We start from the raw sequence: 12,446 nt of genomic DNA, 5'->3' as shown, positions 1-12,446 counted from the left end.
CATCTGAATGTTTAGATTATAAACCTGAACTGTACTGTGTTATGTTAGAGTATTTGACCAAAACCTTATTTTCTACCACAAAAAAAAATGTCCAAAAGGAATTAATTACAACTTCAATTGTATTCAAGATTGGTCTTTGTGGTTCTTTATATCTGTGATTTATATATCTTCAAAGAGAGTCCTAAGTACCTTTGGAATTGTAATGGACATTCTAGACTAACAGGAGCTTGTTTAGACACTTGAGATTTGGACCAGTCCTTTCAATGACTTCATAGCCATTCCATCTTCTTTCTACTTCTGTGGATTACCCAAATGCAATAATGATAATCTGAGCCAGCTCTTGATACTTCTCACTATAGTCAGTGGAAGGTCAGCTATTTTTTGATCCCCAGGGGAGAACGACAGCTCCTCAATCACTTTCTTAAAATAGCCAGCAATTCTCAGCTGCTGGGCTGGAGTCCCTCCAGGGGAGAGCAAAGGGAATACAAATCTACCAGCGAGGCGTGAGCGAGAAGCCACCAAAACATGAGCTAGGGCAGCCTTCTCAAGAAAATTCTCTGGACTCAAAATTATTATTATTATTTTGTTGTTTCTGAGAAACTAGGTGTCTTACCATTTTAAAATTTTGCGTTTAATTTAAAGGAAACCAGTGAATTGAAAATGAGACTAAATATCGCCATCTTCTTTGGGGCTCTCTTTGGTGCTTTGGGGGTTTTACTGTTTTTGGTGGCTTTTGGATCGGATTATTGGCTTCTTGCAACTGAAGTGGGGCGATGTTCAGGTGAACAGAATGTGAGTCTTTTCTTCAAAATAGTGATGCACATGGTAGTTATGAAGATAGCCTTTTGTATCCTCTTGAAATCAGAGAATAGTAGTGGAGTGTCTATTTCGTCATAGAAGAGATATGTAGAAAGCTACTAAGCATCGTTATTTGGGATAAAATACATGTCTTTAAAAATTTACTGAATGTAATGATTTTGATTATATTTCTTGTATTGATGGTAAGTTACTTCATTTTGTTCTGTGCAGATAGAGAATGTCACTTTTCACCATGAAGGGTTCTTCTGGAGATGTTGGTTTAATGGGATCGTGGAAGAGAATGACTCCAATATTTGGAAGTTCTGGTATAGTAAGTACAATTTAGCTTTATTTTCCCTCTTGTCTCTAAAATAAAAATGAATAGTTTCTTACAGAGTATATATCACTTCTAGAGGACTGGATGTGAGTCGTAAAATCTCAATTAGATGCCTTTAAAAGGTTCATGTAGAGCTTCCTTTTCAGTAAGTAGACATGACTATAGGAATAATTATTTTATCTTTTAGCTTAAAACAGGAGTCCAAATTTTTATGGAAAAACTGAATTATCCACTGTTTCTCTGCTCCTATTTAGAATATACTAACTCTAACAAATGGAATGGATATTGTCTATAGCATTTTTTCAAGTGTCTATGCATACTGTGTTGCAAATAAATGAGATTTTTTGCTATCAGCCCTTGAAATCTCAAATGTAAAAATCCATAAATAGATATGTATTATTTCATATTCATAGCTTCATAGCTTCAAAGTTAACAGTATCTTTTTTTAAGTAATGAAACTTAATTACCAGCAATGGCAGATGAAAGCGTATATTATTTGGGCTTTAACCAAGTTTGTCGGCACTATCAAGAAATGCCTTGCCTTTGATGTTTGTGTTCTCATTGAAACTTTAAAGTTCTTTTTTAAAGTAACATAACTTTAAAAAACTATAATGCATTCCTTCAACTGTATTTTTATATTGAATTAATCTTTGAAAATCAATTTATTGAAAATAGCTAGCACTTATTTCATTGTAGTCAACAATGAAAGAACTGCTTATTAGCCTAAAGCTTATTGAAAATTGAAATTATTAGTCTTCTGATCAAAAATCAAAGTGTGGTATTTACACAACAGTCAGTATTATGGAATATTTAATAAAAATAGAAGGTCCCTGAAGACTTAAACAAGCTGGTGTTTAAGTTGGCATATATGTAAGGAACAAAGTAGTGATGAAGGAGCCTTTTGAGGCAACTACTTGATAGACTATCTTACAGTAGGTTTTGGGACAGGAGAATAAGCATACAACTTGCCAGTGGAAATTATTTAGACTTTGGTAAAGGGAAGTAAGTCAAACTGTGCAAGAGGAAGATTTTGCTAAAGACTTAGAGAAAGAATATTTCAATATTTCTGTCCACCTTAAAGTGTACATACAAAATTTTTAAGTTTTCAGACAATGTAAAAGTTCCATGTTGTGATGTTTTCGAATACTAAAAATTATTTGAATTATTAACTTGTATGACCTATCATTTGCATTCTTTCCCTAAAATAAAATGGATATAGAAGAATTTTTTTTATTAATTCGAACTAATCAAGGTTAAACTTAAGTGTATTAGATTTTTAAAACAATTATTTTTAATCCCTACTGTGTGCTAGACACTGTTAGGTACCAGAGAGCATGTGAAAATATATAGAATGTGGTATTTTAAATTGTTAGTTGATATAAAGGGCATTTTCATTTTTTCCATTGAATTATGTCATGTAGCTAGATGTTCTGGATGAATCCACCTTCCAAGTCTCATGTGCATCTTGATATGAGTTTCCTAGAAGGCTTTCCTCCTCAGAGCAATTCTCTGAATTTGTTGATGGAACCAGTAGTTTTATTTTGCTTGTGTAACCTGTGTGCTCTGTATTTCTGTTCCATTAGGGATGAATCATCACTGAGCTTTTCAATAACAAGTGCCATTGTTTTGCTATCCTTCCTAGCCAATCAGCCACCATCCAAGAACTGCACACACGCTTACCTGTCTCCGTACCCCTTCATGAGAGGCGAGCACAACTCGACCTCCTATGACTCTGCAGTTAGTAAGTACCCTTTGTTCTCAGCCTATCACTGGAAGGGTCTTATCTTTCTGAAGGATGCCCATTTCAAAATTGTTGTGTGTAATTAAAAAACAATTTAAGACCTGTAATTTCAATATTTTAATATCTATCTGTTAGATTAAAAAATGTTATTTTCAATGTGCCATTTATTATTTTAAAGAATATAACTTTGATCTAAAAATGAAGTTATTATAACTTATTAGCTGCCTATAAAAGTATTTTTAAATATGTTTCCCCGTATGAAGATAGTAATATTTATTAAGAAGAACTGTTTCTTAAGGTTTAAATGGATCTAAAACGAGTCCTACAATTGAAAATACTGTAATATACATTGTACTTCTAAAAGTTTTTGTCATCATAACACATGAGAGTATAATATGTAAATACATATAATATGTATATAATAAATATATATGATATAAATATATACTTATGCTACTATATTCATACAAAATGACTGGACTCTGTGTGTGTAATATTCCATAGGATGGGAGACAAACAGATACCATTAACTTAAAATCACATTAAAAGCATGAAATTTGTAATAACTTGCCAAGGGTTGGTACAGACTATCAATGTCAAATATAGAACAAAAAAGTGTTTTTCAAAAAGAATAGCTATTAATGTTCTGAATAAATTAATATTAGGGTTCTCCAGAAAAAAGAGAAACAATAGAACACATACATAAATATATATTCTATACACACAAACATGTATATACATATACATGTACACAAACAGACACACACACATACACACACACAGAGTAAGACAGAGTGATTGTAAGGCCTGGTAAGTCTGAAATCTACAGAGCAATTGGCAGGCTGGAGATTCAGGTCAGAGTTGCTGTTGCAGTCTCCAGTCTGAAGGCTGGAAACTCTAGTAGAATTTTTCTGCTGCAGTCTTGTACACATATACACACACACGTAGATAGAGTGAGAGAGTGATTGTAAGGCCTGATAAGTCTGAAATCTACGGAGCAATTGGCAGGCTGCAGATTCAAGTCAGACCTGCTGTTGCAGGCTCCAGTTTGAAGGCTGGAAACTCCAGTAGAATTTTTCTGCTGCAGTCTGAAAGCTGACTTTCTTCTTCCTCAAGAAACCTGTTTTTTGCTCTTTAGGTCTTCAACTGATTGGGTGAGGCCCGCCTACAGTATAGGGTAGGGGGCAATCTGCTCTACTCAAAGTCAAGGGATTATAAATGCTAATTACATCTAAAAATACCTTCACAGCAACATTAAGCTGACATTTCACCCAACAACTTGGCACCATAGTCCAACCTAGTGGATATGTAACAATAACCATCACAGAACTCAACACATCTTTACATGTAACTATTTTTCATCTTTCTGTTAAATATGTAATTCCATACATTAATTTTGTTTTAGTCTTGTCAAATAATGTTGCATTTCCTTGTATCACATCATTAATAGGATACTTATGAAGAGGGTATGCAGTCTGGATAGGGAAAGAGGTGAGCTGACCCACAGCTGTGTTTGTCCACCAGCGTTTTTGGTTTGAAGGCTGGGGCCATGTTCCTTGAAAACATGTGTGGTATGGATGCTCCTTCCCATTAAAAACTGCAGGAGGCACCTCATTCACATTTGTCACAAATGTTGTGTCGTGTCAAATGAACTTAGAAGTATACAAGCCTACCTGTCACTAGTCAGAGAAGAGATGGATGGCATAGGAAAGAACAGGAGAAACTCTTTTGTTTTACAGAAAAATTACAAAATGATCCTCCTTCCCCAATGTTCTTACTTTTATAAATTGAGCTGAAAAGTAATACAAGGTTGACTTCCAGAACATTAGGCATTAGCAAAAATATTAGTATTGTTATTATTCATATAATGAGTCCTGTGATAAGATAGGTATCGTTGGCACCATATATTTTTAAATGATCACATATTTGAAAAGCTTGCACTTCAAGGAGAGAGTGGAGAACTTAAAAAACAAAGTAACATAATCTGTGCATAATAATTATGATGGAGATGGATTGTAAATACATGTCAGAAAAATTATACCGCAATTACACTTAGAATTATTATGTAGCACTGCATTTAATTAGTGTGTCACTTTTTCGATCCAGTGTCAAAACCAAATCCAATTTTTTAAAATTATCAGATTCCTCATTCGCACACATATTGGAACTCATTTGCTTTCAGAAACTTTGTCAATCACTTTAGGTAAAAATGATTGAGATTTCCAAAAATGTATTCTATAACAGAAACAGTATACACAAGTTTCATTCATCCTTATAATAATGTATAAGGAAATTTGATACTATGTTTATTAAATTTTGTTTTTTTGTTGTTGTTGTTATTGTTTGTTTGTTTCTTTCCTGTATCTAAGAGAAAGGCATAGATTTCATTGGAAGTTTTGTACCTGACTTCTCAGTATGGTTTCCTAGTTAATGAGACTACGTATCCTTCACTGTGCTTTAGAGCCACCATTAAGTTTCATGTAGCTTCACAATTACCCGGCATTAGATCCTTGCCAATCCCCTTTGATAAGTTGAAAGTGTCATTTACAAATTCTGATGTATTGTGGCCTGGCAAATTATTGGTGAAATGGCTTTGTAGTCTCCTGAGTTTTTACAATTGCAGTTAGCCAATATTGAATTCAGTGAAAATAATATAGTGGTGTATGATTTTTCTGGAGTAACTATTTTAGAATTATAGGATACTACCAATGAAATTATCGTCTTTTATAATAAGGGATTGGGAATTAGAGAAATCATGTGACTCTGTCTTAATACAGCTGCTTATTGGCAGAGCCAGTGCAAAGAACCAAGTCTCTGGCTTTTATTTTATCTATAATCTAATACACTACGACGAATGAAAAGGCTAATTGTAGTGCTTACAATTAAAAAATATGTATTTATTTGTATCTTAACAGAAGAACAAATTAAACTTACATTGGCTCTTTCTACCTTTATATTCAACCCTGACTTGTGTGTATAATCTGGTTTAATTCAGTGTTTTCTTTCATTTAAAATAATCTTGAATACATATTCTGAAATTCAATTATCCTCAAATCTAGTTATGTGAATGATTGCCCAAGCCTAGTGAGGGTGGTTTAATTCACAGAGTTGCTTTTGAGATAGGCTTGTGTACTTTTAAGTCCATTAAACAATTCTGTTACCTTTGGAGACTTGTCAGATCTAGATTTTCTGGTTTATGTTTATATTCAGTCACAGTTCACTTGTTTGGTATCATTTGGCAAATGATGTACTGGACATAAATGAATTTTCAAGACAATTCAACACCAAGTGAATTAATTTTTCACTTTCTCAGTGTCCCCATAGCCTTTGATGACCCCTCTATCAGAGTGCTCATTATGCTTAACAGGAATTGTTTGTTTACCTCAGTTCCTTCATTATTTATTTGAGCTCTCCAAAGCATATTTCCTGGTAATTACTAGATGCTTAAAAATATGTCTAGAATGACTTTATGCAAAATTACAGTTACTATTTTCAGCCATAAACTAGTTTGATTTTATTTTTCCAAGTGGAAATGTTTAGCAACTCAATTGCATACTTTTAGTTTCTTCGTAAGCAGAATGCAATGAACACCATTTCATCTTTTCTTGATAAGTTGGAACAAATTTACACTTACAGAAGTGAGCTACCTGACCAGCTCAGTGTCTGTCCCCTTGCCCCAGGACCTGTGTATATGCCTTAACTTTCCCCAAATGCTGTTGCTGTCTCCCTTCCTCCTCCTCTGTTCCTTTTTCTAACAGAGCAGGTTTATCCGTCCAGCATTTTCCCAAGGAGGACTTCCTTACCTGCCCCCTACCCCACTAATACATGCACTGGGCCTGGCTCTCTTTTATAAAACTCAGTCTTTAATTGGATAATTCATAGCAAGGTTTAAATTACTTACTCATATAATTATCTTGTTCATGTACTTTCCTTCCAGTCCAATTCTAAGCTCCGTGAGAGTAGGGGTCTTATATGTTTGGCTCACTATTGTATCTACTGTAGAGAAAATCTGAATGCATATTTTGGGGAGACTTCATTATTACACTATACTGTGGTTTTAGTAGTGATGCCCTAAGTCACTATTGATGTGCAGAACTTTACTAAATGGACCTACACAACTCTTTAAGCATTTTTTTTGGCCAGGCGTGGTGGCTCACACCTATAATCCCAGCACTTTGGAAGGCTGAAGTGGGCAGACCACCTGAGGTCAGTTAGATACCAGCCTGGCCAACATGGTAAAGTCTATCTCTACTAAAAACAAAATCCAAAAATAGAATTAGCTGGGTGTGGTGGTACACACCTGCAATCACAGCTACTTGGGAGGCTGAAGCATGAGAATTACTTGAACTCAGGAGGGAGAGGTTGCAGTGAGCTGAGATCTTGCTACTGCACTCTAGCCTGGGCAACAGAGCAAGCTCCATCTCAAAAACAATTTTTTTTACATGCTTTTTGTAATTTTTGAACTTCCACATTATTTTTGCCTGCCAGCTGTTTTTTGCTTTTATTGTCAATGTTTCTTTAGTACTATTTGCTGGCCTTTCTTCTTTTACCCTTATAAAAGTGTAAGCTGAAGTGAACAGTGTGAGGTTATAAGCAGGGAGGCAGTGAGACAAGATGTTCATTGGCAATGCATTCGGCTACAAGTAACAGACAACAAACTGTAGCTCAAAAGGTTACTTTTTTCCTACAAAAAGAGGGTCGGAAGCAGCTTCCGCAACGATGCTGCCAGGAACCCAGGCTCTGTCAACTTTTTCTTCCACCATCCTTGGAGGAAAGTCACCTTCATGCTCTTTCATCCTCTGAAAAGTGGTAGTGCTCCTAGAATTTAACAGCCAGTTTCTGCCAATATTTTATTCATCAGAACAATGCCACAGATCCCTCTGGTTGGAACACGTTCTTTTGGGCTGTCTAACAACACAGGAAGGAAATCGAGAAAGCCTGGGAGTGAATGAAAATCAAAATCATTCAGTGAATCAATATCATCAGGAGTTGAACAAAGGTGGGACAGTAAAAACGAAAAGGAAATAAAGGATATAATTGATGTGTGAGGAGTTAACATGTAAAATTAGCAGCCAAACAAAAAAGAGGCATCAAAGATGATGAAGTTTCCCTTTTAAATAGGTGTAATTCAGTTTAAATAACATACAGTTAAAAAGAAATGTGGATACATACCTTTAAACTATAAATATTATTTTAGTGGATTTTTAATCCTTTTATATGCGTATTATATTCTGTTTTAATCATCATAAGCACAAATGTCTATCTTGCTTTTCTATTTTTATGTTAGCACACATTTCCCCATGTATTTACTTAGTGACGTCTCAAATTTGAAATATGTTAGTTGCCACCTCTACATCAAAAATAATTCTATGTATGTAGCATTTTTTTTATAATTTGTATTTACTCTTTGGGTTATATTTCCAGAAATGTGAATAGTGAATCAAAACATAGGGATAGATTTTCTTTGATGTTGTTATTGTGCCATAGCATAAAATTGCTTGCCAACTGGCGCTAAACTGTGAATGATTTTCAACTAAGATAATTTGGTAAGGTGGACAGAAATCTGAGAGATAAGAGGAGGGGGAATGTTTTGAAGTAGAGCATGGTGATTTACTTTGGTTTGGACATATTCAGTTCAAGTTGATGGTGGAATACCAGTTTGTAATAATTCAGCAAGTAGCTTGATGTGCAAAACTGGTTTTCCTGAAAGTCATTAATTATCACAGTTGATATTGATGAGAAATTGCAGAGGTGATTTTGATATCAAATATAATCCTTAAGGAAAACAATCATAGGAAAGAAGACAGTAAAATATAAATTATTCTTAGGGGAAGAAAGGAAGAAGAAGGACAGCCCACAAATGAGGGAGAGAAAGAAGCATTAAGAAACAAGTCAATGAGCAGTCGGTGTATTTGGGAAGAAGGCAGTGGTCTTCAATGTCAAATGCAGAATGAATGGGCATGAGAAGCAGGCAGGAAGGAATTGGATTATAAGCCAATGATGCAAAAATTCTCGTGGCCCAGTAGCTCCCTCCTCACCAAGGGTTCAGCTACAGACACCCATTAAGGCTCCTTGTTCCAGACACCTACTTCTATCCTAAATCTACCTAAGACTTCCAGATCATCTGCTGTGTATCCCTTCCTGGTTCACTTCCCATTGTCTTAGATTGGACCTGAGGACTCTGTCCTCTTTACCCTGCAATGTCCTTCCTCCCTCAGGGATCCCATTCCATTTTCCTGCACATTTTGTCTCCTGAGAGCCAAACATTCCTCAGGCTTCCTCCTCCCTGCTTCTCTTCTTGCAGTAAGAGAGATCAGACAGCAGTGACTTCACAAAGGAGTAGGAACAGAATGATGGGAATGTAAAAGCACACTCTAGGATGCTTGGGGAGTGAGCAGTGCGGAAGTAGAGACCTTTTCAATCAGCCAACACTGTGGCTTGGAACACCAACAGAGCACAGCATGGCGGAGGGTACAGAGTCCTTATAAAAACAGCCACATCCACACACAACAACTTTCTTTACCATACAAGGCAAAATAAAACACAAATATGATTGTCCTTACATTTGACAGTTTGAAACAGCCTAGGAAAAATTAAGGTTTGAGTCTAGCGTTTCTATAAATATAAATACTTAAATAATTTAGGAGGCACATCAACGTGTTGTAGGTATCTAATCTCATTGAGATACCCCCACCTCAGTCCCCACCCTGGTTTGCAGATTGATTACTCTGGTGTAGCTGGGTCTTATTTATCAATGTTTTGGGTATTCGTATATGGTGATTCTGGACATTGTCCTAAATGTAGCAAATCACTCCAAATACTTCCTCTCTGTTTTAGTTAGCTAGAAAAATCTATGCACTGCAAAATTTAATGGAAAATGCAATTTAGTATCTTTTTTCCCGTAAATGTCAAGCACTTAGATATTTGGAAATGCCTAACATCAACTTAATTTCCTGCTATTCGTTCAGACATTTGGGATCACACAGCCATGACCACAGACACAGTATTATATTACAAGAGTGGCTGCAGTTCCTGAACAACAGCTGACTCTCATCTGGGACCTTAGCCCAGGCTCCATTGCATACAGGTTTGGAGCCACTCCCACGGTGGCTCACTGGGCTTCTGCATGCTCTAGCTCTTTAGGGTAGAGTTGGCTTGAAATTTCTAGGGCACAACTTCAAGGCTGTACCTAAAAATCATTTTTTTTCAGAGGGTGCCATTTTGTGTTCTGTACAATTTATTTGTGGGCTTCTCAGAATTGGTTGGCAGTTTATGTAATATCCCTGCAATAATGGGAGGCAATTACTTTCTGAAAACAAGACCTGTGATTATCCCAGCAGCATGGCCTGGATTCCCTTTGCAAAGGACAGGCTTCCACTTCCACAGAGGCTTCAAGTGATTCCTGAAAATGCCCACCACACTCAGAAGCAGAAATGTTCTCTCATGCTTGGAACTCCTGACGCAGACAGCAGGATTTCAGGCTTGGGACTATGGACACTGTGGGCCAGATGATTCTTTGTTGTGGGACTGTGCAGTGTATTGTGGGATAATATTTAGTAGCACCCATTGCCTCTACCCACTAGATCCCAGTTATGATAACTAAAAATATCTCCAGACATTGCCAGGCATCCTGGGTGTGGGTGGGCACAAAATCACTCTCTAATGAGAATCACTGGAGCTGTATAGACATTTAGTCCCCAAACCTCTAACTCAGGCCCAGGATCTTCTTCGAAATTATCCTCATGCTGCTTACACTGTGTGCCCAGCTCCAGGTCTAGGCCCGAATATAAACAAGAATAGCTTCCTTCTACTGCCTTCTTTGATGCAGAGTATTCAAATCCCAAAGAGCAAGGAGCTGCCTGGGCCTCTCTTATCTTGCATCGTCATTGCTTCTGCCTGAAATTTTGGACCTTTTCTTAGGAGAGAGCATCAACTAGAACCAGGGAAAAGCAATTATTGAGTGCCTGCTGTATACTGAGCACTGTTCTGGATGCTTCAGAATCAGCCCTAAATTCTTGCCCTCATGGGGCTTTCATTATAGTGGGGAGGCTAAAAATAAACAAAATTAAGTCAGTCAAACACTTGGAAGAAAGTGAAAGATGGTAAAGGTGTGTGTATGTGGAAGGGACTTCAACACTAAGTAGGGTGACCAGGGAGGAGTCATGAACAGTTGAGGTTTGTTTTGAGGTAGACATCCCTGGGTCGAATGTGGGTTCTGTCATCCCATGAGCTGTGTTGGAAACTTCTCTAGTCCTTCTTTTGGGGACTAGATAGATGCTGCAGAGTATTTAGCACAGAGACTGGCTCGTGGTAAAGGTTCTGTGGGGGTTACAAGCTGGGCTTCTGGTCCGTGTTCATCACCTGGTGCCATCACTTTGGGTAAGAGCACTCGGGCAGGATTCTTAATCTCCACAAACTGGTTTGTAAAAGGGAGATAAGAATAGTTTCAACCTCACACAGTTGTTTTCAAAATGAAAAGACATCATAATACCAACGCTTGGCAGAGTCGTTGCCACGTAGTTGGTATTCAGTAAATGTCAGCTATTCTTATGATGATATACCAATTTAGAGCACCAAAAATAAGACATCATTAGGGCACACAAATTCATCATAGCTTCTCCCTAGTGAAATGCTTTAAGTTCTTTGAAGGGTGTGTGTGTGTGTGTGTGTGTGTGTATGTGTGTGTGTGGCCACACAAGTCATTTGGCAGACATTCCAGCAAAGAGTTAGTGCCTCATAGACATGTGTTCATTATTATCATTATCACCGTCATCCTAGTACATGGTAGTTAATATTATGCTGCCTGTGCTGACCAAGATATGCCAGTCTTTAGCTGGTAATAGTGATTAAAATTTATTCAACAAATATTTTTTGAGCACATGCTATATGCCAAACCCTTTTTTTAGGTTCTGGGGAACAGTAGTCAAAAAAGAAAAAAAAAAAGATAAAAGTCCCTGCCCTCAGGGGGCTGACATGTGGGTGAGGGGAGTCAGATGAGGCAATTAACTTGGCCGATTACACAGTAGTTAGAAGATGACAAGTGCTCTGGAGAAGCCTAAGACATGGACAGGGCAGGACACTAAGTGGATGGATATAAATAAGGACTCTGAATGTGGCCAGACGAAAGCATGTCTCTGAGAAGCTGACATTGGAATGGAAACCAGAAGAAAGCGAGGGAGCGAACCATGTGATGAGAAGAATGTTCAAGACAGAGGGAACATCAGATGCAAAGGCTTAGAGGCCAGGGCATACTTGATGGGTGACAACAGAAGAGAAGGTGGATGGCTGGCGAAGAGCAAGTGAGGGGAGCATAGAAGACATGGTCAGAGAGGCAACTGGGGAGGCTGGGCTATTGTAAAGACACTGGCTCATTCTCTTTTATTTTTTTTTTTCTTTGAGACGGAGTTTCACTCTTTTTACCCAGGCTGGAGTGCAATGGCGCGATCTCGGCTCACCGCAGCCTCCGCCTCCTGGGTTCAGGCAATTCTCCTGCCTCAGCCTCCTGAGTAGCTGGGATTACAGGCACGCGCCACCGTGCCCAGCTAATTTTTTGTATTTTTAGTAGAGACG

The 12,446-nt window shown here is 37.4% G+C and overlaps 1 protein-coding gene across 5 annotated transcripts in view; it reads left to right on the top strand.

Annotated features, from left to right (window-relative positions):
- The window catches only part of TMEM182 (transmembrane protein 182), an 85,536-nt gene that overhangs the window by 28,387 nt on the left and 44,703 nt on the right, over positions 1-12,446 (top strand). For 2 of the 5 annotated variants that reach the window (XM_017547842.2, XM_017547845.2), the window contains exons 2-3: positions 1,030-1,129; positions 2,778-2,876. In XM_017547842.2, coding sequence (XP_017403331.1) covers positions 1,030-1,129; positions 2,778-2,876 — 199 coding nt within the window. Of the gene's footprint in view, positions 1-454; positions 793-1,029; positions 1,130-2,777; positions 2,877-12,446 lie in introns of those variants that run through there. The other 3 variants (XM_017547843.2, XM_017547840.2, XM_017547841.2) reach the window with 3 other exon arrangements.

This window comes from Cebus imitator, unplaced genomic scaffold, assembly GCF_001604975.1.
Source record: "Cebus imitator isolate Cc_AM_T3 unplaced genomic scaffold, Cebus_imitator-1.0 Scaffold202, whole genome shotgun sequence".
Lineage (NCBI taxonomy): Eukaryota > Metazoa > Chordata > Mammalia > Primates > Cebidae > Cebus > Cebus imitator.
The sequence above is the reverse complement of the archived record's forward strand: the minus strand, read 5'-3'. Positions and strand labels throughout refer to the sequence as shown.